The 24886-nt window shown below is 38.1% G+C and overlaps 1 protein-coding gene across 4 annotated transcripts in view; it reads left to right on the top strand.

Moving 5' to 3' along the window:
* emid1 (EMI domain containing 1) overlaps positions 1-24886 on the top strand; it is a 93085-nt gene that overhangs the window by 2374 nt on the left and 65825 nt on the right. For all 4 annotated transcript variants that reach the window (XM_065250411.2, XM_065250409.2, XM_065250413.2 and 1 more), the window contains exons 2-3: positions 6278-6391; positions 7965-8068. In XM_065250411.2, coding sequence (XP_065106483.1) covers positions 6278-6391; positions 7965-8068 — 218 coding nt within the window. The remainder of the gene's footprint in view (positions 1-6277; positions 6392-7964; positions 8069-24886) is intronic.

A 24886-nucleotide genomic window follows, 5' to 3' on the forward strand; every position in this document is an offset into this window, starting at 1 on the left:
GTGTCCTGCAAGTAAAGTTCCTCTAAAGTGAAAACAAATGCATGCTGCAGGACCCTCACTGAGTATAATATAAATCAAGTCTGTCAACTCAAATCAGTCAAGTGATGAGTTTCATTGTAAGGACAAAGATACTTCTGGAAAGGATGATGCACTGGACACCTTGATGATCTATGGGATTTTCTGTGTGTGCCATCACTTATCCACATCACCCCCTTCAAGGCTGCTTATTCCATGAGGTCTGGTCGTTTGGTTCGACTTTGGTGAGCGATTCTCTCCTTCCATGGCCTTTGACCTGTCCTTTGAACCGGCCTTCACCAAATCTCAGGGGCTGAAGAAGGTTCCTGTTCACTTCTTCTATTCTTTGTTGTTCGTTCCTTCATCCTTTGTGCTTTCTAGTACTTTTTGATGCTTTCTTTCAGCACGTCATTAATCTTCTTCGTCTCTTTCTGTTTTGCCCAGTGTTGGAGGCCATAAACACAGCCTTAATTGGGTTATCTTACCCCCCTGGAGGGCTTCATCACTGACGTAATGATGAAATACTCTTTCTTCAAGCCCCCTTGTCCAGCTGCCACATCTTTCTATTGTCTTCTGTTTCAAACTTAATTTATTTTCCTTCAGAGTCAGTAATCTTTAGAAATTTTCCCTTTTTATTTGGGCTGAAAGCTTCTTCTGCCTGCGCTACTTTGTAAGCATGTGTTTGCGTGCATATGGTCTCAGAAGAGAGAGGACTTGTTGTGCGTTGAAAGCTTAGGGTCATGTTTTAAATGTAGCACAATAGCAACCTCTGCTTTTCCTTTGCTTGAAACAACAAAACTGTTCCATGATCTTTCCTCCAGTTTGCATGTACTGTATATATGGGTTGTAATCCCTTTGTTTTATCAGCCTTGGCGTGTTTCTAGTTTCAAAGTTGTTGCCAGTTCAATTCTATGTTAATTCTGCCATCCTTTACTGATTTTAGTCTTCCCCCTTACGGTCTATGCTATGGTCCGTGCACATTGCAGAGTTATTTATTAGGTTCCTTGTCCCGTGTGTGCATGTGAAGAAAAGAATTGGTCCTATCGGCCAAGTGCATGTTGATGCCGGTGAAATGTAGCATTGCTGGGCTGTTGAAAACCTTTACACCTTTTAGCTTGACTTGGGCTACATTACCTACCGCATATCTCAGACACAATGAAGCTAAAAGCACTACTCTGAACAGGTCATATATATATTGACGATTTTACATTTCCTTTGGTGTGTAAGTGTGTATTAGTACATGTTAACGATATGCAAAAGGTACAAACCCCAAGGTAAACGATGATGCGAGTTATATTTTCCGACATAAATCTCTTTTCTTGGATTACAACAAACACATCACATGTATTATAGGTAACAGTTTACTTCCTGGGCCTGTAGACTTGGACACGACAGTGATCATAATTCCTCCCGCTTCAGACTCACAGCCTGTAAATTAACTTTTGTCAGCATTGCATTGTGAGCAAATCTTTCAAACATGGTAAGGAGCGTCACATTTCAGGCTGACGTTAGAGATATTTAGGCCAATCACAACGTGCAGATTAGCTGGCCAATCAGGGACACAGTGCGTTTCAGATGATACGTTTTGTACAAAATCAATGCGTTTGAGAATGGCAGGATATCCGTACGGTATGTACAGTATGTGGAAAATAATATTTTTTTAACCATAAACCATGCAAAAACATTGTATTATACCAAATACACAATATGACATTGTTTTTAGCAATGAAATCGGTGCACTTTAAACCTAAATGGAAAAATTCCCTGTTTCTAATTCTTATCTAATGACTTCAGGCCAAAAAATTCAAGATGTGTTTAGTGCCAAGGGAGGCCACGCTAAATACTCACTCTTGTTCAGAAAATCTGTTTTTTTACATTTTGTGTACATATTTCCTCTATTTATCTTAATAAAGAGATTAAAAAATAAATATGGATAGTCATCAAAACTTTACCAAAACAACAAAGCTGGTGGTGGCCTTAGAAGTGCACATTACTGTATATAACAGTCCAGTTATCATGGTGAGAATTAGTGTGTGTGAAACAGAGATTACAGACATAATTGTGTGTAAGTACTGCTCCTCCTTTTTTAAACTACAGTCTCTCCCAGCCCGTGAGGCTTCTTCTGGATCAAAGCAGCAATTTGCTGCCTTGTCTCCATCTCTCTGTTTGGAAAGCAGGCAAGGGTTCATACTCAAGAGTGTTTTGTGCTTTGTTTTCTCTATAAATCCTGTAATTACTTCATATAGGGCTGACTCATCCCATTTCCTTAAAAAATGTCATGCACTTTGTGCTGCTTTACAATATACAGAATATTTGCAGTGGGATCTTATGCCTTCTGTCATAGTTTTCTCCTTCCGAGTGGTGGAGTTAATTGCTGCATTGAGAGGACCACTGGGAAAAGTACCAGATCAGATCTGGTACCATGTCTGGATCAGATGAGAGGAGGTTGGAAATGAGCTGATCAACAAATCTCCCGGTTCACCATGCTGCTATTGTAATTTGGGGGAAGTGTGGGAACTGGGATCCACTCTTGATCTTTATCTGCCCATCGTTCGGATGCCTCCTCCTACTTACCATTCATGGGTGTTGGGCACAGTGTCTGTTCAGCTCGAGAAGTCAAGTAATGACTAGCTAGCTATCATGGGCCAGTTAACCCCTCTTGGTAGATGTCTTAAGTTCAACATCCATTGACAGCTATTCAGCAGGTAGTCATAAACATTAGCAATGTATTTTGGACCATTGTCCATATTCAGAAATCTTTATCCCAGGAATAAATTTGAAAAGCAAGTTTCACATTCCAGTGTTGACTATTAAAGGACCAATATTTTGCCAATTTTTACAAGATGTAATGTAAGTTCAGTTATGTGCCTAGAATTTGGTGCCTGTGAAGTTTCAGCTTAAAATACCCTATAGATCAGTGCTTCCCAATCCTGGTCCTCGAGGACTCCCTCCCAAAATGTTTTAGATATATCCTTATTTAACACACCTCCTCAGCTTGTAAAGGGAGACATGTTTACAATTTTGTAAGCAGGTGTTTTTAATAAGGAGACATCTAAAACTTTTTGGGAGGGGGTCTTCGAGGACCAAGATTGGGAAGCACTGCTATAGATCATTTGTTATTGCATGTCAAAAATGCCCCTATTTGGGTGGGAGTAAAAAAGTGCTGTTTTCATGTGTACCTTTAAATGCAAATCTATTAAAAGCTACTGCTTTCGGTTTAAAATCGATCTGATTCCCGTTAATGCAGTCTAAGACAATAGTGTCTTTAGGTACATTAATGCTACAACGTGCTAACAAACATATTTAGAAGAGCTTCTGGGTAAATTTAATCATCTGGCTGTGGCTATGGGCGCGGTTTTGTTAGTGTGACATCACATTAACAAGAGAATCAAACCAGCATGTCTAATGAGACTGCTCTGGTTTAGTGGTGATTAAAAAATTTTTTTATTGTAGAAGATTTTTTATATTGTAGGGTGTCCCCAAAGTGTCACCGCAGTGACGCAGCGCGAGTTCCCTCAAAAGGGAACTGTAACTATGTATCTTAAAAGGTAACACAATGTAACCTTGCTCTCACTTGAAATTTCTCCCCACATTTAGTCCATTTAGTAATTTAGAATTTGAGGGCACTGAACCTGGAAAGTCCTTGAAAGGTCCTTGACTTTGAAGTTAACTAAGGTGTGGGAACCCTGAAAAGTGGATTTTGCATAATATGGGCTCTTTAGAGCTGAGATTTTGGAAAACATTATAGTTGTTTAATCATGTGAGACAGTCATTCCCCCAAATAATAAATGGTTTTAGGGTTATGTTTAAATTTGGAAAAGGAATAATGTTTAGGCTAAGATTATTGGAATGTTGCCGACAAAGGATGTTGCCAATAACATTTCCTACTTGGTTCAATTTTGTTTAGTGTATTCAATCACTCAATCACAGTAGGCTGGACACTTTCTTTCCTGTATTGCCTAATTCCAAATCAAGTCATTTTCGTCTTGTCTTACAAGTGTTTATGTATGTAAAGCTTGTGCTTTTATATTCTTTGTCTGTTTCCTAAAAGGGCAAGATTATAATTGTGGCTCTAGATTCCATAACCAGCCAATCCCAAGAATCACTGTGTTTGTGTGTCCTCTGTGAGTGCTGGCTAGGTTTAGACAGCTGGACAGTAGTGACTGGATAAGTCCATGATCTCCCTAATTTAGCCCCAGACCTTCATCTCAGTAAAACAACCTATAATTCAAAGGATTTCGAAATGTCTGACATATTTGAGGCTGGTTCTGTGGGCCACACAGTTTTGGGAAAGGGCTGAAACAGGATATGTGCATGATTAGCTGATAATGTGTGAGCATGAAGATGGTTTTATGTTAGACCCCATATTATACAAATTTGCATGTCGGGGAGCGTTTGATGTGCTTTTGGAGTACTGTCACAATGCCATTAGTTTTTTAAGTCAAACATCATACTGTTTGATTTATAAGCTTGTTTCCTCATGGGGAAACCATGAGGTAAAATAATCTTTGTAATAAACATTTGGTCCCCATACTATAGGGATTACCAGGTATACACACAATGGCACAGACAGACAATCAGTCTTAATACAGGCAGATTGATGTTAATTATTTTGCATGTACTGTTTTGGCAGTGTGTGATCATACTGTAGCTGTGCATACACGGAGCGATTGATAATAACCACTGAAGTATTAGATATAATGACCTCCATATGTTACACATGCATTAACTCTCTTTGAATTCTGCTCCACATCTCCTTGACTTATGTTTGTTCAACTTGAGGCATAATGGTTCATACAAAGGTCTGTTTGAGGTGAATTTATCAATGGCTCTTTGTTTCTGTGCAAAAATCATGAGGGAACTCAGTGGGGAAAAGATCTGATTGGTGTTTCACTTCAAACCCACGTTCATTCCTTTCTTTTGTGACTTCTGGCATGGACGGAGTAAGCTTGGGCCGCTCAGCTTTGTTTTGGTTCTCCGTGTTACTTTCTCCTGCTCCACATCAGGCCTGGATTTCAAACTGGCTTCCCAATTAGAAAGTTCCACGTTATGTAGGGCACATTTAATGATTAACGTGGTAAATTTTCCAGATGACTTTTATCTCCCAGGCCTGCTTCTCTTGTTTGCGTTTTCCACTTAACAATAACACTGTGTCTGTAACCATACCTGAAGCCAAATTCTGTGTCAGTCTGCGAAGCCGTCCTACATGGATCCATGTTATATGGAGGAGTCAGGATTTTATAAATAAAATGAAAACAGAGCCGTATTTTTTTTTCTAAAATAAGCTTTTCAAAACACTGGGAAAATTTCCTGAGAGACTATACTCTTTCCTAAGCAATTTTGAAAGATTACTGAGAAGAAAATTTTTCAAAAAACAGCGGATCAAAATAAACAGGTGCCTGATTTTGTGAGGGATGAATCGTGTCTGCTGACAGTGCTGTTATTTGCTACTGTACGTTGTAAACAGGAGCATTTTCCTTAAAAAGTGTAATTGTTGTGGTACACAAGCCAACAATATTTCAACATATGTAGTAATTAGTGAAACCAGATTGAGGTAGTAACTGAATAAACCCATGTTTTCGTGGTGAAAACCATGTGCTAAAATAAAATATGGTCGTCATCGACCACCAGTGACTCATTCTTAGCTATTTTTCCAAGAAGCTTAAAATGTTTATTAGCTTTTACAACTTTGTGAAGAGAAGCCACGATAAAACGCAACACAAAAGAGAGTTTTTTCCCAAGGACTGAACTTTTAAAAAGCTGCCTTAAATCTAGTAGGGGAACCCACAGCAACAACCCCCATCCCCTCCGTCCCCCTCCGTGACTTGACCCGCTTGTCGTCCTGCGGAAAGAATAAAAAATGGGCGGATTTGTATTGATAGTGAAAGACCGCAAAATAAACAGCACTGACAATACACTCCTGCTGGGCTCACGGGCCATTTAACCTGCGTAAACACCATAAAGTACTTTCAAAAAGGACGGGGAGACTGTAGAAGGATTGAAACGCGTAGGGTTTCGTCAGACATCCCACAGAGTACACTAAACACCTATCACTTTTAAGTGTGTGTGTGTGTGTGTGTGTGTGTCTTCTATCGGTATGTGTTGGATTTGATATTTTATGGCCAGCTGTGGTGCATAGCTGTGTGTATTTGGGGCTTGTGTTGTTATTCTTATGTCATCAAAACCATCCAGTGTCTGTCTGATGAAGCTCGGTTAGGCACTCTGTGGCTCATATTTCTTTCTTTCTCTATCGCTCTCTTAGGAACTGGTGTCCACAGACAGTCACTAAGACCGTCACATGTCAGGTGCAGAATGGCACCACTCTTCAGAGAGTCTACCAGACCTGCAGGTGGCCTCAGGGTTGCAATGGGGGAAGGTGAGTTTACTATCCAAACACTATTCAAACAAACTGAACGATATTTTTATTGTCTCTATGAAAAACCACAAAAACGCATGCATGCATATTACGATTTCAGATATTTTGTGACATCGCCAACTACTGGCATGGCATGCATGATATATATTTTTTGTAGTTATCATGGAATGGGGATTGTTATGGCAACTTTGTCATCTGTGTACAGAACTTTTCAAAATTGCAAAAGATAAACTTTAGTTTTTAGTCCATTATTATCATGTATACGCACCATAAATTTTGATGGTCATGGGGGAACTGAACCTATAAATCAACTCTAGCACAAAATATAAAGCCAAGGATACACCAAACGTTAGTAATAATGTAGCACACACTGACTTTGCGTTCACACCAGATGCGGAAGAAGCGGCAAAAACGCACTATGGGCGTGTAGTTGGATGCTTGAACATTTCGAGTTTACTCGCATCATTCGCACGTGAAATTCAAGACATTGTGTAAATTGGCGTCATGGGAGGGGCTTATATAGCTCAAATTGAGTAAACTTACCAGATCGTGCTACCTCCTCACTCACTTTTTTTCCAAACAAGATGTCTCGTGTAGCGATAATGATTTTCCTCCATTGTTGTTTTGTTTTTCTGCCTCCATTCGCTTCCTGTAATCACTTCACTGCTAGAGCAAGCTCCTGATTGGTTAACGCGGCAAAAAAATCGCCAAATTTCTGATTTTTCAACTCAGCGCTCAATTCGCGCGGACATGCCATCTGCCTCACGCCATTCGCGCTTATCGCGCCGCAGGATGCCTATTCGCGTCTGACTTAATCACTCGCGCTTGCCGCCTCTTCCGCATCTGGTGTGAACCAATTTGTGGTGTGAATTTCTGTAAGATCAAACAGTACTAAAATCGTTCTACCGATCAACTCGAAACACCAAGTATTTAAGAAAGTAGCACATTCGCTTTGCACTTGCATGAGATAACTTTTCATACTGGAAGGTGGCAGTAGTTTGTATCCGTTGCTCAAAACTGGAAACCGGAAGAGCTTGTGAGTAATGAAATACAAAACAAACAAGCAGCACTTACAGGTTTCACACAAATGTTGCTCACCACAGACGGATTCGTGATATATCCGTAATATCTTATGAGCCATATATTTTTATAATATTCACGTATTAGAATGAGAGATTGAAAAGAGTGTTTTTTGCGTTCATTTCGTCATTTGCTTGCTTCTTCACTTGCTATAAAATGCAATGCATCTCCTGGGCTACGTACTACATTCTCCTGTAGGTGCATAATATGCGACCTACGTGTACAAAGTACGCATGGTTAGAGAAATCTGGAGTTCGCGTACAATTACTATTTTGATGACGAAATTGGCGTTACGCATACTGTACAGGAACACTCGCATACAGTATGCTTAAAAACTGAACTATACTTTTAGCTTAAAACTTCTAATCTTCTAGCAGTTTTACATATGAAATACGTTTAATTTCATTCTTCCAGATGAGATGTCTCTACAAAATAGGCTTTTTAAGGTTTTACTGTCTTTACAGTTGGTAACAGGCTTGTGTGTGTGTTTTAGCTATCGCACTGTGGTTCGTCCCTCGTATAAAGTCGTGTACCGCACCATCACCTCACTGGAGTGGAAGTGTTGTCCTGGATACAGTGGATCTCAGTGTGAAGAAGGTAAAAGTGAAGATAAAGTTTGTTATTGCACAATCTAGATATACCAATATCAAAATCTTTATGCTGTGTGTCTCCAAGTCAGTGTTGGGGAAGCTATGTCACTTTTCTTCAAGCGCGTGATTATTTTATTTTATTATAAACTATATTTTGCAGATTTTATTGCACTTTTGCGAACATAGCAGCATTCATCTGGCAGAAAAATTATGGATCTCAGTGAGGGTGACAAATGTAGTTAAGTTAGCGGTGCGTAATGCTTTTCTCAGTCCAAAATTAGACAGTCTGGGAATGGGAAATGATGCACACGTGTTTGGGGTCTTTGAGGTAGCAAATTTTTTTGTTTATACAGGCTTGCATGAAGAGACCACCACACAACTAATGTGGTACCCTGAGGCTCTGGTCTCACTTTGACATTGACTTTTTCACACTTGCTCCTCTCTCCGTTTGTAAATCATGCTCCACTGTCAGGAAAGCAAATAGAGGAGAAGACAAAAGATGAGACACGGGATGAATGGCTATTTTGAGACGGTGAAAACGTGTATGTGTGTTTGATTAATGTGAGTGTGTCTGTACTTTGTTTTCATGCTGTTTCTGGCTGCAGTGCTGTTTGACTGAGTTTGGCTCTGTTCGCCGACTGTCAGCCAGATCTTTAATATGAGTCGTGCTTCTTTTGTCTCATTTCATCTCCTTTTATCTCCTGTCCTCCTGGAAAATCCAGCTCAGGCCGCTACAGTAGCTATGTTTTGGAAGATTGTAGCTGGTTTCTATCTGGTCTAAGATGATTATTAGCTGGTCCAGGCTGGAAGACCCTCTCGGTCAAGTTTGATTTGGAACATGATGGGTGGTTGACTGCATCAGCTAATGAACATCTTAAACCAGTTACTTAAAAACCAAACTGCCAAAAAACATAGCTGCAAACATAAGCTGGATTTTCCAACAGGGGTTTCTCTATGTAACTCTGAAGAGCTTTATGTTTTGGTCTTTTGTGACTTGGCCAAAGGTCGGCACTTATAACCGCTGTTTGAACCAGCTGTACCGACTGAACCCTTCCTCCGTATGACAGAAAAAAAGTTATTTGAGTTATGTTGTGGCTGGACTCGTTTAGGGTCATCTAAATGATTTAACATGCAAGACAGAGCCAGGGTGGCAAATCTTTATTTGACTGAACATTAATTCACTTTTATAGACAGTTTACGCTTTAATGTGCCTTGTAAATTGTTGTTAGAGATCGTGCACCATTTATGTCTGCTATGAGGTCCTGTGTATGGGTTTACGTGTGTTTACTGCTTCCTCTTTGTGAAGTAGGGTGCTGTTTTTTGTCTGTAGCCATTGGCTTTTTCCATCTGGAGCCCTTTATTTTCTCTGGTTAACAATAGAAGCAATTACCCAAATCATTTTCATTATGCTGTTATATTCATTGTAAGGTGGTATGACCTCATTTTAAAGGAACAGATCACCCAAAAATGAAATTTTAGTCATTTACACACGCTCACGTTATTTCAGAACTTGTATCGTTTTCTTTTTCTGTGGGACAGAAAGTTTAAATCTTTTAAAATATGTAGCAAAATGTCCAGAGCTGTATTACATTAAAGAGCCCCTATTATCCAATTCACGATTTTACATTTCCTTCGGTGTGTAAGTGTGTGTTAGTACATGTTAACAATATGCAAAAGGTACAAATCTCAAAGTAAACGATGATGCGAATTATCTTTTCCAACTTAAATCTCGTTTCTTGGACTACAACAAACACACGGATTGTAGGCAACAGTTTACTTTCTCGGCTTGTTGACGTGAACACGACGGTCATTATCATCATTTCACCCGCTTCTGACTCATAGCCTGTAAGTAGTCTATGTTTTCATATTTAAATAATTTACCACTGACTAAACCATGATTCAATCGCGAGTTTTGTGCAGTGTAGAGTTGCGCTTGTTTGTTATTTCTTCGATCACAAATGCGGATACGGTTTTAATGTTTCATTAATCCTTACCCTACCAATCTGTTATGTCCTGCTCAAGCCACGCTGGTAAGGTTGATCGATCAGCTTGGTCATCTGCATTTTCTGGATCAGATTCGGCTCGTATTGATAAGGTAGTAAAGATGATATTAACTCCTGTCAGTGTTGCACTGAAAGCTAATCTTCCAAACATGGTAAGGAGCGTCACATTTTTGGCTGACATCAGAGGTATTCAGGTTAGGGATGCATAACGATTAATAGCGATAACTCATGTGCATCTTTAATTCAGGCTAGTGGCTAAACCGGCCCCTTGAACAAATACCTTGATAAAAATAAAAATGTTTACTAAAGACGTGAGGAGACAGCGAGCATGGATCAGCGCTGTGCGAGAAAGGATTGGCAGCCAGGCAAGAATTCAAGGATTTGTAGCTAAGATTGTATACATTCATTTTATGATGTGTTGATATGACACTGATCTTAAGCAAGTGTAGACACAAACAGAGACAGATAGGGAAAGAGTGTATTATCAAATAATTTGAGGAGGGGGGTATCGGGTACTAAACAGTACATTTAAATATATATGGATTTAGCTCATTTTCCATGGTGGAGAATGGGCTCATAAACGCGTCGGCTAGAATGCATAAATGTAAAGGTATGACATAAAGCTAAAAGCACTATTGACCTGTATATAGGAGATCTTACAGACACATGCTACAGTTTTTAAGCCTTTGACTGGTAGCCAGTTGAATGTTAAACGTGAGGTTTAGAGAACTTGATTAAGCCAAGAATTCAAATCAGAATTTAGGATTAAAAATGATCTAATAGTTGGGGAATTATCTTACTTTCTATCCAAAAAAGGAAACCATATAGACAAACTGGAACACTTCCAACCCAAAGGCAGTTCATGATACATACACACAGTTAAATCCCCCAAAGGCGGCTGATATCCGTGAAATGAGATGAAGTGAATGAATTAAGTGATATCTGTTCCTCATAAGAAAGCGATGATGAAATGGATATTCAATACTTACTGTGAACACTACTAACTTATCAGTAACATGTGAGACAAATTGTGATCACAGACACCCATGAGTGGAACCGACAGTCGTGTTCTCTCTCTCTCTCTCTCTCTCTCTCTCTCTCTCTCTCTCTCTCTCTCTCTCTCTCTCTCTCTCTCTCTCTATCTCTCTCTCTCTCTAAAGTGGGGACTTTAATAGAGGGTACATGTAAACATTGTGATTTTTATTTTATAAAACCCAAGGCCGTAACCACACCTTGAAAATTGGCGGGACCAACACATTCAGGGCTATATGTATATATGAAGAGTTTAGCTTCAAAACGCAATAAATCCATTTTGACTAAGTTCGGTAAAAACGTGTTTTCATACCAAGAAAGTAACAAGATGAAACAAACTATTTTCTGTTACAAACTTTCACATAGCATCTTTACGTTATAAAAACGTAAAAAAAAATAAAATACTTAATTTGATTTTCAAAGATTTATTATAAAAACTGATAATTTTTTTCCACAAGTTTTTTTTTCAAAATGCAATAAATCTGTTAAATCAATTTATAAATGTGCATTAATCTTTGCCATGATATATTTATTTAGTTGACTAGTGGTATACACTGATTAAAAAAATAAACATTAATAGCATTAATCAAAACACTTACTTTGTCATATTAAGAACACTGTTATTGCAGCTGCTATACTTGGAACGTTGTCGCTGAACTTTTTTGACAGCAATCAGCTGTAAAACGTTTCGGTCTTGCTTGATTTTCATTTTCATTACTCAAGTTTTTCATAAGATCAATGTCAATGTGTTAGCATGACAGAAGCTTGATGCTGTCGGGAGAACAAGCAACAACCGGCATGTTTCCGTCTCCCGTGTGCCTCTCACGTAAATTATTTTAATTTTGATGGTTTACGTTTCTTCCCTGTTACAGAAAACCACCACAGGTTTAGCAATGCCATTAAAGTATTATTTTTTTGTTTGTTTGTTTGTTGTTCATGAAGCACAAGAAGATTTACTAGGATTCCCTGTGTATTCAACGCGCCATTGTTGTTTACAATGCTTAGAATGGTGCGCTGTGATTTGTTGAGCGGATTTATTGCATTCTGCAGAGAAAGAGGACTGGCGTTTATTGCATTTTGGGAAATAAAGGAGAAAAGAGGATAGAATAACATGGCGGAAATTGGATTTTGGGTAAAATTAAGAATTAATTTTTTAATACTGACCTGATATAATACTGATTTTGGCGTTAACTCATTTATTTTTAAATGGCGTTTATCGCGTTTTGGAACCAAACTCTTCATATATATATTCACTGTAAAAAATGTGCTGTAATTTTGCAGCTGGTTGCCAGTAACTTACTGTAGAAGATAAAGTCTAAAAATGTTTCATGTTCATTTAACTTTGAACAAAATGTTGCCAGTAAATAACATAAATGTAAAATCTACGGTAAGTTACTGGCAGCTAGTTGCCAGTAATACCCAGTAATACTGTAATTTCTGCAGAAATTTTTTACAGTGTATATATATTTAAACACCAAATATTGAGGGGCAGTTTGGCGTTTTTTTATTTTTAGGGGGGCATGTTCCTGCAGTGTCTATTGTGGTTACGACCCTGGTTATTAAACCCACAAAACAAAAAATAACTCATTTTTTAAAACCATAATTTAATGTGAATAACTGTCATAGCAGAATGTATATACCACTGCTAAGACGCTGCTGTTTCAGACCTACATTATTTATTGTTTAGCATTTAACAGTGACTTTCATGTTTAAATGTCACATTCTTCCTGATCCCATTTTTTAAACCCTAGTTAGTGTGTAATGTTGCTACAATAGCATAAATAATACTTGTAAAATTATACAATTAAAAGTATATTGTGTGAAAAATACCACGTTTTTTTTTACATGTGAAACATGAACACATGTTATATTGCCCACTCAAACACAATCAAAGCTTTAAAATCACAGAAAGAATGGGAGCTTTAATGCAAAATGATATTCAATATATGTGTTTATGTCAAAGAAGGGGTGCTTGAACATAATTCATGAGGTAAATACAGTAACACAAACTGCAATAGGAAACTAGCATTTATCAGTGTCTGATATGTCAGACACCATGGATAATAAGCTAAATCCTCTCATATATATTTAAGTGTAGTGTTGTTCAGTACCAGCACCCCCAACTTATTTGATAATACACACTCTCTCTCTCCCTCTCTGTCTCTGTTTGTGTCTACACTGGCTCAAGATCAGTGCAATATACACAGTATGGGTTTTAGTTTGAAATGTAAAGTGTAATGGCATCTCAGGCTATGTGCATCTCTGTGTTGTTATAGGATCAGCTGTGTTGTGATGTGGGTTGTTTGAAATGAGAACTAAAAGAATGGGTGCTTTATTTAAACAATATCTCAGAGATACTTCACCAAGTGGACCAGATGAAAAAGTATGTAGCGCATATGGCCCAAGCCTAAATATTTTGTTAAAATAAAACTAGATTAATTAGATGTAATATTCTTTATATTGAAACAAAAGAGTTTTATATGTGTATGTCGTACCTCATTTTGGGTGGGGTGGGGATAAAAGTCTAAGAGCATAACAGAAGTTATACATAAGTTAATGAACCTCTTTTACTTATAAAGAAAGCAGTCTTAGCAAACAGTCTGCAGTATTGCATAGTGGCTACTCCACAATTTGCCAATATTTAAACATTCCAGTTTCTGGCTGCTGTAAAAAGTGTAACAGATCCATATGTGTTGTTGTGGATTTATGAATCTGGATAGACTTTTTATACTTTCTTGCTTGTAATCTTTTGTCCTTTTTTATTTTTTCTTAGACTGGCGTCGTCTGAAATAATAAAAATATTATATCACCTCCGGCTGATAAGGCACAAAATCATATTAGAAGGAAATGTCAAGTAAATTTCATAAAGAAAAACATCACACCCTTTTTCTCTCACACATTTCCATCTAAATAAGAACAGGTACCAAAGTCTTTTAAAGGGGACATATCACAAAAATCTGAATTTTCCATTTTTAACTCGTTCACCGCCAGCTATTTTTTGAAAAGTTTTCCCGCCAGCATTTTTTGTGATTTTCACAAAAGTTTTGCAAAATGCCTTCCAGGAAAATGCTCTTCTAAAAATATATAAACATATAAATATATAAAATGAAAGAACAGACCCTCTGCTTTCAAATAAACAAACGGGGAAAATTCTATCTATATTTTTTTCTTTTCTTATAAACTTAAATATGGGTATTTTTCTTTACTAAATACATTTTTTTTTTAGCAAAAAGCTTAAATAATTGCATTTTTGGGAAGGAATTTATTTTTTCTTAGACTGGCGTCGTCTGAAATAATAAAAATATTATATCACCTCCGGCTGATAAGGCACAAAATCATATTAGAAGGAAATGTCAAGTAAATTTCATAAAGAAAAACATCACACCCTCTTTCTCTCACACATTTCTATCTAAATAAGAACAGGTACCAAAGTCTTTTAAAGGGGACATATCACAAAAATCTGACTTTTCCATGTTTAACTCGTTCACCGCCAGCTATTTTTTGAAAAGTTTTCCCGCCAGCATTTTTTGTGATTTTCACAAAAGTTTTGCAAAATGCCTTCCAGGAAAATGCTCTTCTAAAAATATATAAACATATAAATATATAAAATGAAAGAACAGACCCTCTGCTTTCAAATAAACAAACAGGGAAAATTCTATCTATATTTTTTTCTCTTCTTATAAACTTAAATATGGGTATTTTTCTTTACTAAATAATTTTTTTTTAGCAAAAAGCTTAAATAATTGCATTTTTGGGAAGGAATTTTGTTAGAGATTTGGATTCAGAACAAAACATACACAGAATTTAAAATGTAGTTTTTCATAAATTGGGTAAAATTGAGGTATTGTAGTTTAATATAACAATTAATCAGAAACAATTTTTTTTATGCAAATGTTTTTTTTATTGACGAGATAACTCGTCAATTGCAGAGAAAGTGTTAAGTTTTATAATCAGATCCCCAGTGCTTCTATCAACCTAGAAAATATGAAAAAGTACAACCCAGTAACTAATTTTTGGTAAACCATTCTCTGAATGTACTGTATTTTCTGGAATATAAGTCACACTTTTTTCATAGTTTGGCGGGTCCTTGGTCTTATAGTCAGGTGCGACTTATACGTCAAAATGATTTCATATGAACCAAGACAAACCATTTCTGTCTACAGCCGCGAGAGTCCGATCTATGCTGCTCCTGATTCAATTGATTCAGTGATGCGGAATGAGGTATGTTCACTGAAAAAAATGATTCATACAATTTACTAAATTTTTTTAAGGTAAGTAGTTGCAATCAATTTATTTAAGCTACATTTAAACAAAAAAGATAAGTAAAGTAAAATACAATAAAAAACGTTTTTTTAAATGTAGCTTTAATAAATTGATTGCAACCACTTGCCTTAAAATAAATTAGTAAATTGAATGAATAATTTTTTTCAGTGTTTTGTATGCTATTGTGTATCATGTAAATAACTGTTTATGTTACTTTAACATGTACGGACACCTATTCAGCCTGCTGTTCTGTGCTATTGTTTAGATGAATAACTTGCCTTTCCAGATTAAATGTCTGTTCTTCGGCTTGGATTTTGTGAAATCATCCAGAAAATACGGTATGTGAAAAATAGGTAATTGAAATTTGGCTCCCACTGTGATGTCAGAAGGCGATTTTACCACCCCTTAATCTGCACTATCCAACCACAGCACTGCCATTTAGTGCAGAGATCAGCTAATTTGCATTTAAAAGAACACACCCAAAAATTGCTAATTTTTGCACAAACCTTAAAAGTGGCAATTTTAACATGCTATGATAAATTAACTATATGATCTTTTGAGTTAAAACTTCACATATGCACTCTGGAGACACCAAAGACTTATTTGGCACCTTAAAAAAAGTCATGTGAAATGTCCCCTTTAACGTTTTTGTATACAGCTAATTATACAGTAACTGCCATAGACACATCCCTCAAACATACCTGCTGACATTGTTAGATAAAACAGGATTTGGCATGTGGAGACTTTAATAGAGTGTACATGTAAACATTATTTACAGGGATTGGGCATTAACATTAAAATACATCTACATCATTGGTTAATGTTACTTTCATGTTTCCATCTTATGTAAACTCTTAATGGATTCTGCCAACAGACTGGTATTTCTGAATTAAGCATATTTGAAGGGGAAGTACACTGTATTGAATGACGCAAAGTACGTATCGAGAGTATTTGGTGGTGGCATTTATAGGCTTTTGCATTAGAACTCTTTAATTAAATTCATATTAACTTACATTGCAATAAAAATGCTGCAGAAATAAATGGTTTGTCAAGCATAATTAGAAACAGAAAGGAAGCCTCTGCAGGATGCTGCTGTCTCTTTCTAACATGTCATGTCAACTAACTACGCTCTTGTTATAGCTTGTGTATTTTCTCACATGTAAGTTGATGTGGGTTAAGACAAATTACATCATGTATTATCCTGGACTAATGAAATACTATCAAGGCTTTATTTCAAAATATTGTTCAATCATATATCTTTTCAGCTTTGTTTATTATTTTAGACTGTGTTGTTGATAAGCGAAATGACCTTACATGTGTTAAACCATCATTTCCCCCCTTTGTATCTGTGTTATTAAAAGACAAATTCTCCACAGGCTTTTAGTTTCCTTTTTAAATAAATGATGGAGAATTAATTTTGAATTGTTTATGTTCGTACACGTTAACCCATCACTCTAATGTGTGTGTGTGTAAGTGTGCTGGAGAGAGACTGACAGCCAGCGAGTGATTGAGGAGAAGTGAGCAGCTTGTGTGTGTTGTCGCGTGGGAGGACGTGTTGAATTATCACGCCTGTCACAAAGTGTGAAGGGCCTTATATCAAACCCCGCCTCTTGGCCACTGCGAGGCCGTGCGCTTTTGATGCTCTAATTATCCGCACGACTCGCAGGCATTCGACGTTGCTTTAAAGCCACGGAAATGTAATCTGTGTTTTCACAGCTCAGCTTGGCTTATCGGGGTTCCACGTTAATCTCTTGTGGGTCGAACATCGCTTAGTTATGCACCCTGGCAGAGAAGGCTGTCGGTTGTTTTTTAAGAGCACTTTTTATTCTGGTACTGTATGACTAAAGATCTGCTTAATGAATTGGGAAGAGGCCAAACCTTCAGGCAGAGCCTACTGCTTGTCTTTCTGTCAGCCAGGCAGATTTGAACGGCTGGTTTGTGTTTACGTTCATCTTACCAGGCACTGAATGTGTGTCAGTGTTTGTGGGAGATATGAGTGTTAAGTAGTACATTGTGCACATGTTGTGTACGGTATGTGTGTGTGTTTTATGGAAAATTCAAGGATTTAACCAAAAATACTGCACATAAAGTACAGAATTGCCCATCAGAAGCTTGTGAAACCCCATTTCCGTTTTTAACCCCATTTCTCCATGTGCTATGTAGGTTTAAATGTGTAAGCAGTTTGTTATTCCAAATTCTTGCTGCCTGTTCTGTATATTGTTTATTAGTAATATAATTTCTCTTTTCCGTTATGCGCTCTGCGGCTGGTATGAGCTGACCATTCCTTTCCATAGTCTCAGTTATACATAACCCACCTGCTGAAATGTGTGTGTCTGTGCTTGTTTAACATTTGGTACTTGGGAATTTCGAGTTTAACAGGCCCAGTGTGTCACGACAGGGTTGGAGAGACAGGACGCAAACGCAGAGTTCGAACCAATAAATAACATTTAATAATAAAACTGGAAACAAAACACGAGGAGTAAAATAACAGGCATGTAAGTAACACAGGAACATCCAACGTGAACAGGAACAGACATGGAAGTAATGACAATGACAATGATCCGGCCATGAGTGTGACACAAACCCTGGTATAAATACACAAAGACTAATGACACACAGGTGGAATGAATGATGTGATAATTAACAAGTGTCCAGGTGATGACAATATAGAACAGACACAAAACATGACACGGATTACCGTGACATAACCCCTCCCTCTACGAGTGGCTACCAGACACTCACATAAACACAAAACAAAAACAAAGTCTGGTAGCGAGAGTCCAAGGGAGGGGTGGAGGGCTTGGGGACCCTGGCGAAGCCAGCAGCCGCCGGGATGAGACCAACAGGAACGGTTGGCCGGACTGCGCCAGGAGAACCGGAGCGATCGCTCCGAGAACCGAGGCAGACGAATTACCCCCCTCCTGGGAATCGCCGACGATCAGCTGCCCCCGGAAGTCCTCTCCCATCCCCTCGCGGAAACGGAGACCCTCTCTCGGTAGCCACCCCGGGGAAATGATCGGGCGTGGTCCGTTCCGGATCCCCCTGCGAGCAGGATGGTGGTCCTCCGAGGGACCGTCGACGACGACTCAACCGTTGGGGGACCGCCTGGGCCGATCCTCCTCCCGCATGCTCGCAGGAGCGAGCGATCGCTCACGGTGGTCCCCAAGAGACATCGGGGCTGATGGGGAATGAACCCCGATGTCACTACTCCCCCTCGACGAAACTCCTGGGGGAGCCGCCCTCCGTGAACCCGCTGCGTCCAGTCTGGCCGGATCAATCTGTCACGACGGGCAACAGAAGTAAGGACGCACTCGCAGGGTTCACATGAAATAAATAACATTTAATATAAAATGAACAGAAACAAAACACGAGGAGTAAAACAGCAACACAGGAACATCCAATACAGAGAACAACAGGAACAGACGTGGAAAGGCGACAATGACAATGATCCGGCCATGAGTGTGACACAAACCCTGGTATAAATACACAAAGACTAATGACACACAGGTGGAATGAATGATGTGATAATTAACAAGTGTCCAGGTGATGACAATATAGAACAGACACAAAACATGACACGGATTACCGTGACACAGTGCTGTATTTCCCACCACATTAAGTCAAACAGGAAGTGCTGCATGCACAGGGCCCCACTGGAGGAAGTGGAGTGCTTCAGATGGAAAGAAACAAATTAACTGAGAAAAAGGAAGGAAAGTATATATCCTAATGGGGCGTACACACCGAATGAGAAGCATGTATTCGCACTGCGTTCCTCGCTCAATATTACTTGCTGGATCTATCGTTGGGTCAGGTGAAATTTCTGCGCAAGTATAGGTGAACTTGCACGCGTTTGAGGCCCCATAATATCGCGTGCCCCATAATATCATGTTCCTCTCTCTGTATTATTCGCTAGATTTAACTTTAAATTTTTCGCTCGAGTTTGTTTTTTCAACTTGTGCAGAAAATGTGTTTGAGGCAATAGTGCATGTTTGTGCTAATTTGCATCATTCAGATCTCCCTGTGCAAATTTTGCGTCTATTCGCACATTTAAATTGACTTTGTATGTAATCTACTTGCACAAATTGTTGAATTCGCGTTTGGTGTGTACGTCCCATTATCATGTTCTTGTTTCTGTATCTGTGGTTGTTATAAAAATTAATTATTTTTTAATTGTATAACACTTTTCACAACATGTATTGTTGCAATGCTGCTTTACAATTTTTTTTAAACTTACATTTCAAATTTATTTACGTTATACAATTGTCAAAAAATCTAGCTAAAAAGTTGCGTATATTAAGGAGCCCCTAAGGGGACATGGAGCAAAAATTCAATAAAGTTTAGTTTCATGTGCTCACGTGAAACTATCATGTGCTCACGTGAAACTTTTATGTGCTCACGCGAAACTTTCATGTGCTCACGCGAAACCTTCATGTGCAGAATTTTTTTTTAAAGTTTAGTTTCGCGTGCTCACGTGAAGCTAACGCGCGCTCACGCGAAACTAAACTTAAAAAAAAATTCTGCACATGAAGGTTTTGCGTAAGCACATGAAAGTTTCACGTGAGCCCATGAAACTAAACTTTAGATTTTTTTTACTCCAATGTCACCTTAGGGGCGCGGTAGTATATACATAATAGTGTGGAAATATGGTACAGTATGTAGGTGCAGTATATTTATGTCAGTAGTCCCTCAGTTAAAAAAATAAAACTCGTGATTTCAGACCAAATTCTTCATTATTAAGGCTTCGCATTTATGCATTTGGCAGATGCTTTTATCCAAAGCAAGTTACAGTGCATTGCAAGATATTTTCAGCTAGGACATTAGATTTGCATTTAAGCCCACATTTTAATCCTACACCTATATTTTCTTTGCCTTTCTTCCAAGTGTTAAATATATTAAAATACAGGTTTGTTGCTTAGCAAACATTACAGCTTGTCTGGGCTGTATGTGTCTGGTTTTACTGTTGTATTTTTATACGAACCAGTAAAATTAAGCCACGAGTCTGCCCACATGAAACATTGATGTGTGTTACATCAATGTCTAAAAAAGTTCACTTTTCTTCATATTTTCCCACCTCATTTTCTCTCTAACTCGCTCCTGTGGTGGCCTGAGACAGACAGACAGACGACCGCAAAAGTCTTTAAATGCTATGAGTGGTAATGATGTCATTCTGATATTCGAATTGGTTTCTTAGAGCTTATTTAATGCTGAGCCACTGATTAAACAGTTCAGTAAATCAACACAAACCTGTTCTCTGATTTCATTTGCAAACATTCGGAAGTGTGCATTTGTGTGTATATTCCTGGATCTGTGTGCACTTACGTGGTGGATAAGACAGGAAGAGGAATAGAGATGGTTGTGATTAGAGATACTGTAGGATTTGTATGAGCTTTACATGCACACACACATAGACATGCTTATTAGAGTCATGCTCTCCAGCACTGCTGTTGAAACGTATAGGATGAAAGGATTAGTAAGAAACCAGTTGACCACAGAGAGGTTGTGTTACAATACAACTGCAGCAGTTCCCAGATTTTCTGATTTGAAGGTGAAGTGCGTTATTTTTATTCCTGTAGTAGATCAAATTAATTAAGCGTTTGTAAATATAGTCATGTATGTTATTAAAAGAAATTTATATTAAATTGTTGTGTAATATTAAACTGTATCAGTATAAACTCTTTCACCGCCAGCGTTTTTAATAAAAAGTTGCCAGCCAGCGCCAGCGTTTTTCATGATTTTCACCAAAGTTTAATGCCTTTCAGAAAATGTTCTTCTTTAAATATATAAACATACAATATACCAAATGAAAGAACAGACACTCTGCTTTCAAACAAAAAAAACCGTTTCATCCTACCTTCAGTGGTTCTTTTGCAATCAGCTTTTGAATATGGGTAGGTTTCTGAAAAAACACCACATTTTGAGCAAAAAGCAGAGATAATTCCATTTTTGTGACGGACTTTTCATAGAGATCCCATTCAGAGCGATCTTTAAAACAGACACGGACATACAGCCGCTTGCCATAGGGCAATACTTCCGGGTTTAAAAAGTTGCGGAAGGGCACCACCTGGTGGATAATAGCGGTATTGCGGAAAGACAGAAAATCTCGTCATTGGCAGGAAAGCGTTATTTGAGCGGATGTTATCTAGGAATAACAAATAACAAATTTCATGACAGGCCCATCAGAATCAAGTATTCCAATAAACCAAGTAGACAAGTTTTTCTGATTTAAGGGTCTCTAGATTTTGCTTAGGTCTCTTCTTCCATGGGTTAAAGGGATAGCTCACCCAAAAAAAGAAAATAATGTCATTAATGACTCACCCTCATGCCCTTCCAAACTCATAAGACCTCCGATCATCTTCGGAACACAGTTTAAGATGTTTTATATTTAGTCCGAGAGCCTGTTGACCCTTCATTGAAAATCTACGTACGGTATACTGTCCATGTCCAGAAAGGTAATAAAAACATCATCAAAGTAGTCCATGTGACATCAGTGGGTCAGTTAGAATGTGTTGAAACATCAAAAATACATTTTGGTCCAAAAATAACTAAAATGACAACTTTATTCAGCATGGTCTTCTCTTCTGCATTTGTTGTGAAGCGCATGCGCGAGACTAAAGTCACGTGACTGCACGTGACTGGATGACGTGTTATCCTCAGACATGTTTGCAAAGTTTTTTCAAACTTACAGCGTGCGTCTCCCTCAGACTGTAAACGAAGCCCGGGCGCACAAAAAACAAACAGGTGGGGCGCACCAGATAACACGTCAGCCGCGTCGTACGTCATCCGCGTCACTGCAGTCACATGACTTCAGTCTCACGTGTGCGCTTCACAACAGATGCGGAAGAGAAGAGTGTGAGTCATTTATGACATTATTTTCATTTTTGGGTGGACTAACCCTTTAATAGGATTTTTAACATGCTTTCTTTCCTGTCAGGTGAAATTATTTGTGTGATTACTTGAAAACAGCATTTTTTATAATACACTGTCAGAAATAATGATGGTCAAAAATGGTTCCTTGCCGTCACTGGGGCAGTACCCTTAAAGGTCCTATGATGTTCCATTTAGGTACAGATATGTATACATTTGGTACCAACATGTACACTGTCAGAACAAAGTACAAAATTTTACCTTTTCTGTTACTGTGGTGGTACCGTCAAATGTTCCTTTTCTGGGTATCCACACATGGAAATGTTGTACAATACCCTAAGGACATTTTGTGTACCTTTAGGACATATTGTGTACCAGTTAAAATTTAACTGTACCTTTAAATGTACACAATAGGTCCTTAAGGTACAGTGATGTACCCAAAAAGATACAACATTGTATTATGTTTTGTAAACATTTACCACCACAGTGACAGGAAAGGTAAAGTTTGGTTCTTTTAGTTCTGACAGTTGAGGTATACTAATATGAACTCTTTAGGCGACATTTTTTAAAGAGTACCACCCCAGTGACAGCTAGGGACCGACTGTGTACCTATGGCTATGTGTTAAAGTCACTAACAATTATTTACATTTTCATTACATTTATGCATTTGGCCACTGCTTTTATCCAAAGTGCATCCAATCTGTGCACTTCTTTAATCATCATGTGGATCGAACCCATGATCTTTGTGTTGCTAAGTGCTAATGCTCTATCAAACACTCGGATAGGAGAACATTTGTTTCTAAACAGGTTTGCCAAACACAACTGGCATTGATATCTATAGCATATATGTCTGTTGAGATGACTAATGTTGATGTTAATCTATTGTGTTGGGTTTTAGCAACAGCATTATTGCATTAAGAAATGATTGAGATGGTGGTGTTAACAAGGGGATGATGGAGTTACTGTATGCATTTGAGATATCTCCCTGTGGCTTTGGCCATGGGTGTGTGGTGCTGACTTCATCTTAACAGACCGAATCAGTGCCAGAAAAGAGATCCATCATAAGGGTCAGGAAATTTAAAATGATGGGGTTTGTGCCTGCTGGTCTCATGCGTGACTGTGGCTGAGTAGCTGTACCATGGTCAAGTATAATATGTGGAAGCGATATGTATCCACTGTAGGGGCATTTTTTTATATTTTCATGCATAACCTGCATGCTTTTCTAAATTTACACAAACGGCTGTCCCGTTCACACACGATACATTCCTGAGGTACAAAACAGCAAGATGGAGCATAACATAATGGCAAGGGGTCATGTAACACATTTCCAAAGGACATATAGGTTTTAACTCTGTATTCCACAAAGGAAAGATATTCATACAGTTTTCAAACAACATAAAATGATGCATTCGATTTAATTTATATAAAAATTTATTTATTAAATAAAGTCTAAAGGTGAAGGCCTTGCAAATACCCAAATGTCACCAACAATAATTCAGCAGTGAGATATTAATAGAGATTGTACTATTTAATCTGGCACCTATCAGCTACAATAACATCAATACACTTTAAAGAACATCTGTTTTGTTTCACCATCTGTATAGAGCCAATATTACAAAAAAGAAATGATTATTTAAAGGTATAATTCACCGGAAAATGAAAATCCTGTCATCGTTTACAGCCTGTATACATTTCTTTGTTCTGCTGAACACAAATATTGTGTAAAATGTGTGTTTCCAAACCAGGGGATCCATTGACTTCCATGGTATTATTTCCTACTATAAAAGTCAATGGTGCCCCAGAAGCCAACAAGCTCAATGCTCTCTTTTTGTCTCTCACACACATGCTTGCTCTTTAGTATTGCTGCCATTCTTTTAGCAGACAGACATGCAGGTAGTAAATCACTTTAATAGACACATTGCGTGACAAATTTACGGATCAAAATTCGTTCCTGCAGACAGCCAGTGAGGTGGCTCGATGATAGTTGTCTAAAGATGCCATTGGTGGAGAAAAGAATGGGGCGGGTTTATTTAGCACTAGTAAGGATGTCTGCTTCTGTTATTTAGGCTGGATGTCTTCCATATGATCTGTCTTAAAGGGAACCTGTTATGCTTATTTAATAAAATAATAGATTTGTAATAGGTAACTAAAACATAATGAATGAAAACCTGTTCTAGAAACAAAATCAAAATGTGTGTGTGTGTGTAGGCCTGTCGTGAATGACTATATCAACTTATCACGCGATAAGTAACCATGACCTAGTTGGTGTATGAATACGGTTTGAAAGAACAAATCCGACTGGAATTGATTTTAAAGCTACAACCCGCATCTCTGGATGGATGGCCATAAGGCCAGGATATGATTCTTTCCTCGACAAAAGATTTTTCCAAATTGTTTGGTTAAAGAAGAGTTTGTTACATGCCAAAAGGTCCCACAATTGCTGTATAAATGTTCATTTTTAGTTCCACGTGGAAAGACGGTAACATGACAGTGATCCGTCTTAGTTTCTCTGTATTGCGATATCATTTCCCTCTCTGTCAGCACATAGAAACAGCATGATGAAAGATATGCTAAAGGAGAGATAGAAAGGCTGGGGAAACTCCAAATATACACGTTTCCTACATCTGCTGCCAGGTATCAGGGCCATGACAAGTCAATCAACT

The sequence above is a fragment of the Paramisgurnus dabryanus genome, chromosome 5 (genome assembly GCF_030506205.2).
Source record: "Paramisgurnus dabryanus chromosome 5, PD_genome_1.1, whole genome shotgun sequence".
In the NCBI taxonomy this organism is placed as follows: domain Eukaryota; kingdom Metazoa; phylum Chordata; class Actinopteri; order Cypriniformes; family Cobitidae; genus Paramisgurnus; species Paramisgurnus dabryanus.